Raw genomic sequence first — 4,795 nt, 5'->3', positions numbered from 1 at the left:
TGTTGCATATGCATGTTTCAGTAATCAAAGGCATGATGAGATAGATGATGCACATGTTTATGAAATGAAATGCAATTAGTAGAAGCCAAACACCTAGGGTGTTACTGTGATGACCAGTTGACTAACAAAGCACTAGAGATGTGGTCCAGCCAAAATAATGGTAAGGCCTTCCATCTGCTGCATATGTGGAAGGTAGTACGTGGACAACAGAAGTGGTCAGCATATCTTGCTAGGTTGAAGAAGGAAAAGGAAAAGAGTGCAAAGGCTGGTCCAGCTCAAATGGTGGATTTGGAATTAGACGGAGAAAAGCGACCTATAGGACATAAGAAAGCAAAAAAAGAACTCAATGGAAAAAAGAAGTCATCTGATGCTTTGGCTAATTTTAGTGGAAAAGTTGAGAAGTTCATTGAAGCAAGCATGAAGAATAGGGAAGACAGAGAGAAGATGACTGAAATTCAGCAAAGCTTGGCTGATAAGAAGATCGAAGCAGCTAGGCTTAACCATGAAGTAGCTCATGAACAAACTAAGTGCAAAATGCTAGAAACTTACACACAGCTATTGCTTGCGCCTACTGATCAGCTTAATGCAGAAGCTTTGGCTAAGAGAAACAAGGCATTGGAGAGCCTAAGACTTACTTTATTTCCTAAGGTATGACTGCAGTCAACCCTTGTTTAATTTGCATATATATTAATTGCTTCGAAGTGTTAACTGATGGATTTGTAATTTTGTAGAATTGATTATGTAGTAGCTGAATGGTAACTAATGGTCTTCTAATTTTCATGGAATTGATTTATGCAAGGTAATTGAAATCCTTTTATTTCCTATGACCAGTGCTATTTTAATTCCTGTGAACACCCACTAGCGTGAAACTATAATGCATTCAAGTGTGAACTGAAATAGCATGCAAGTGGGAAAACATACAACCACGACAATTGTGACTATATATAGCACAGCCATGGTACCTTGTAGTCACCGCTTCCCTTTCTTATATGCTACACGCTGCTACTGCTTCCCTTTCTTCTCCGCTACCCGCTGCTATCCTTTGCTGCCATGGATGGAGATGATAGCATGGACCCTGCTGATCTGTACTCCATGGATAATTATCTTTAAGAGCAAGAAATTCTAGATGATTTGGGCGATCATATAGTAGCTGAGATGCAGTCCATTGCTGATGTCATACAAGGTGGAAGAAGTAGGTGTGGTCCTAGGCGATATGTGGACATGCCTCGTGAACAAGCCAGCAAGCAACTAATGGATGACTATTTCTCTCCTAATCCAGTCTACAATGAGACACAATTTCGTAGAAGATTTAGGATGAGGAGACCCCTCTTTCTGAAGATTGTTGAGGCCTTGAGTGGGTGGTCTGATTATTTCACCGTAAGATTGGATGCTCTGAATCGTCCCGGGTTTTCACCAGTTCATAAGTGTACAGTAGCGATCCGTCAATTAGCATATGGTGGTTCTGTAGACCAGCTAGATGAGTACTTGAAGATGGGAGAAAGTACTGGTGTGGAGTGCTTGAAAAAGTTTGTTCAGGGAGTCATTGAAGTATACGGTGAAGAGTACTTGAGACGCCCCACAGTACAAGATGTGGAACGATTGTTGGAGATCGGTGAGCGTCGTGGTTTTCCTGGCATGATAGGGAGCATTGACTGTATGCATTGGCATTGGGAAAAATGTCCGTATGCATGGAAGGGACAGTATACCCGTGGTGATCAAGGTGTGCCAACAATCATTCTAGAGGCTGTTGCTTCACATGACAGATGGATATGGCATGCTTTCTTTGGAGTGGCGGGGTCCAACAATGACATTAATGTGCTTAATCAATCTACTTTGTTCGTCGATCAGTTAAGAGGAGAAGCTCCCCAGGTGTAGTACTTTGTGAATGGAAGGTAATATAGCAAACCTTATTATCTTGCAGATGGAATATACCCAGAGTGGGCTGTTTTTGTCAAGTCCATACATGCACCACAATCAGCTAAGCACAAGCTGTTTTCAGAACATCAAGAGGGGGCAAGAAAAGATGTTGAATGTGCATTTGGGATTTTACAATCTCGTTTTTGCATTTTGCGTCGGCCAGCACGTCTATATGAACAAGGGGATCTTGAGAATATCATGTTAGCTTGTATAATTCTTCGCAACATGATAATCGAGGACGAGAAGGATATAGAGGACGATTCATTTGACTTGAACGAGGAAGCAACCACGTCTACTGTTCAACCATCTACAATCACTCAAGGACATGATCCGGCGATGGAGGAGGTACTACAGAGAGATACCGAGATTCGTGACCATGAAGCTCATAGGCAACTACAATCTGATTTGATTGATCACATCCGGCAAAAGTTCAGGAATCGAACTAATTAGGTAGAAATATTAAATTTATATATTATATACTACCCTGTTACATGAATACTTTCATATGACTATGTCACAATAGTTCTGTCCATCTCTCTTTTTCTTATTACGTAGTTGTTTATTTACTATCTCATCTTATTTTACATGTTGATGATCAGGGCATAAAAGTGTTGATGGCTTCTATCTGGAGGATGGTGGATTGTTTTCTGTAGGCAGGAAGACTTCTGAAGCCACGGCTGGAGATTATCTAAATACTATTATCTAATTATTTTAGTTTTCCTATCTATATTTCTGTTTTTATTGTAATGGACGTCAGTCTCGGTCATGGTGCATGCTATATTTCTATCCTTATTGCTATTGTAATGGATGACTCGTGGCTAGCTTATCTAAACTTTCGTTGAAGTTCTGTGTAGAGTATCTTTGTCGGCTAACTGATATATTGTATGCGTTGGGTTCATTCACATATTGCTTCTGATGATATATATCATATATGCGGATGGTGATATTGTTGAGAGGTGTAGTGTGGGTCACATAGTTTATGCCACAACTGATCACCTTTCTTTGTGTTGAGTAATAAATGTTTTTATCTATAGAAACTACTATTACAAGTTCTACATTGGGGATTATGGTTTCTTGTGATAGAGTCTTGGACGTTAAGACTCTATGGGTAGAGTCTGGGTTGGGAGTGCCCTTAAATAACACAACACAAGTTACAACAAGAACCAAGTCACAATGACACTCACTTTATTCAATCATCCATAGAAAATTAAAATCGTTTTTAAGGCCGCGGCCCAGAGGCAGGAGTCACAAGAAAGTCTGCGCCTGCCCCGTCGGCCGTCGCCGGCCCGGGTCGGCCTCCCAGCTTTTTTCAATTTGAAACCCTGACGCCGAGCCGCCGCCGCCGCCTCAGCCGGCAGCGCGGCGGTGTTTCGTCGAGCACCAGGTGAGCTCCCTCCGCCATCCTCCCTTCCGCGGCGCACGATCGTACGCCTCGGTTCTGCGCGATGCTTATCGTAGTGAGGGGTTCCTCTTCCTCAGGTGAACACGCGGGGGTCAGGAAAATTGTGCCGCGCGTTTCGCGTCAATGGACAATAGTTGTGTGCGTGTGGCCGGCTTAGCTTGCAGGCTAGGTTGAAGCGCAAACCCGCAAAACTACGCGGAGGGGATTGGAACTGTGGTCAGCTACATCCAGTTCAGCCTATGGCCTATGGGTGCTCCATTTTGGTCGGCAAATGCTTGTAATTGACTGGTTTAGTGTTAGTCCACAAACCACAATTAATAAGAAAGATTTTCAGTTCTGATCCTGGAGTTTTAATTATCTTGCATTGCTTCAAAGATACACACATTTGTTTAGATTGAACATATCTTATTTCTGAGTTTAATGCGCATGGGGGTGGTAGGGGGTTGTTGCTCCCCACCACCTGAAATTCATTTCTTGGCCACACAAAGGTTCTACATTTTTGGATTCGGGGTTGATTAACTCGTAGGCTGGCATCAGCTATGTAGTGATGTTGCAGCGCTAGCCGCTAGGTGGCAGCTCCACAGCCGTGCATCTCCCATGCAGCCAAGCAGTAGTCGAGCCAAAGATGATACAATCCTTCGGAAGACTACATCATGCCTATGCTGCCATATATGCTAACAACAGTAGGAGGAAGACATGGTAGTGGACATGTATGGTACATTGGGCTCGCTGGACACACCAGAGCGAGCTAGCCGTTTGTGTCGCAGTGTCTCCAATGCCAACAGCAGTCCAAAATTAGTGCATTGCTGAGTTTTAACTACTCCCATTTACATTGGTGACATTTCCCTTACATGATCTGACTTGACCACTATCTCTTAGGTTCTGAATGTCAGGTACATCTGCAGTTTTCCATGTGCTTTTTTTGGCAACTATTATCCAAATGGCAGCCCACAACAATTGCTCTATAATCACTAAGGCTAGTGCAAGACTTCGGCATTTTTATCGATGCCTAAGTGGGTACAATGATTGTTTTCCATGGAGTTACACCGCACAGTCATACAGACACACTTCAGGGCACTGATATGACAGACTACTTTTTTGTGACTTCATTTGTCTAGATAAGCCATGATCGAACACATTTCAAAGACCATTCATGACATATAGCCATCAGCACGCGTGATCACAATATTTCTCTATATGTTTATTACCCCTTTTAGCTGCTGCAGGAAAGGATAAGGTGAATCAGACCTTCCCCATTGGCCAGTTGAATGTTGTCAATCACCAATAGTAGTTATGGCCCCGGGCTACCCTTTTGGTACACAATCAATTTTAGGTTTCTTGACAAGGACTGATTTCAGCCAATTGATGTCATGTTCAGGAAGCAGTGAAGCACTACTATTTCCTTTATGATACATTGTAGTGCATAGTAAAGAACTAAAATGAAATGCTATTTCTGTTTTGGTTCTTAATTACAGA

The 4,795-nt window shown here is 42.5% G+C and overlaps 1 protein-coding gene across 1 annotated transcript; it reads left to right on the top strand.

Moving 5' to 3' along the window:
• Positions 1-1,125: 1,125 nt before the first annotated feature.
• Positions 1,126-2,367, top strand: LOC136510794 (uncharacterized). The gene is given in 1 exon segment (XM_066505132.1): positions 1,126-2,367. A coding segment is annotated over 1 exon segment (1,212 nt). The 5' UTR covers positions 1,126-1,155.
• The last annotated feature ends 2,428 nt before the right edge of the window (positions 2,368-4,795 follow it).

This window comes from Miscanthus floridulus, chromosome 16 (genome assembly GCF_019320115.1).
Source record: "Miscanthus floridulus cultivar M001 chromosome 16, ASM1932011v1, whole genome shotgun sequence".
Classification (NCBI taxonomy): domain Eukaryota; kingdom Viridiplantae; phylum Streptophyta; class Magnoliopsida; order Poales; family Poaceae; genus Miscanthus; species Miscanthus floridulus.
Note: the sequence above shows the minus strand (reverse complement) of the source record. Positions and strands in the feature narration are given on the sequence as shown.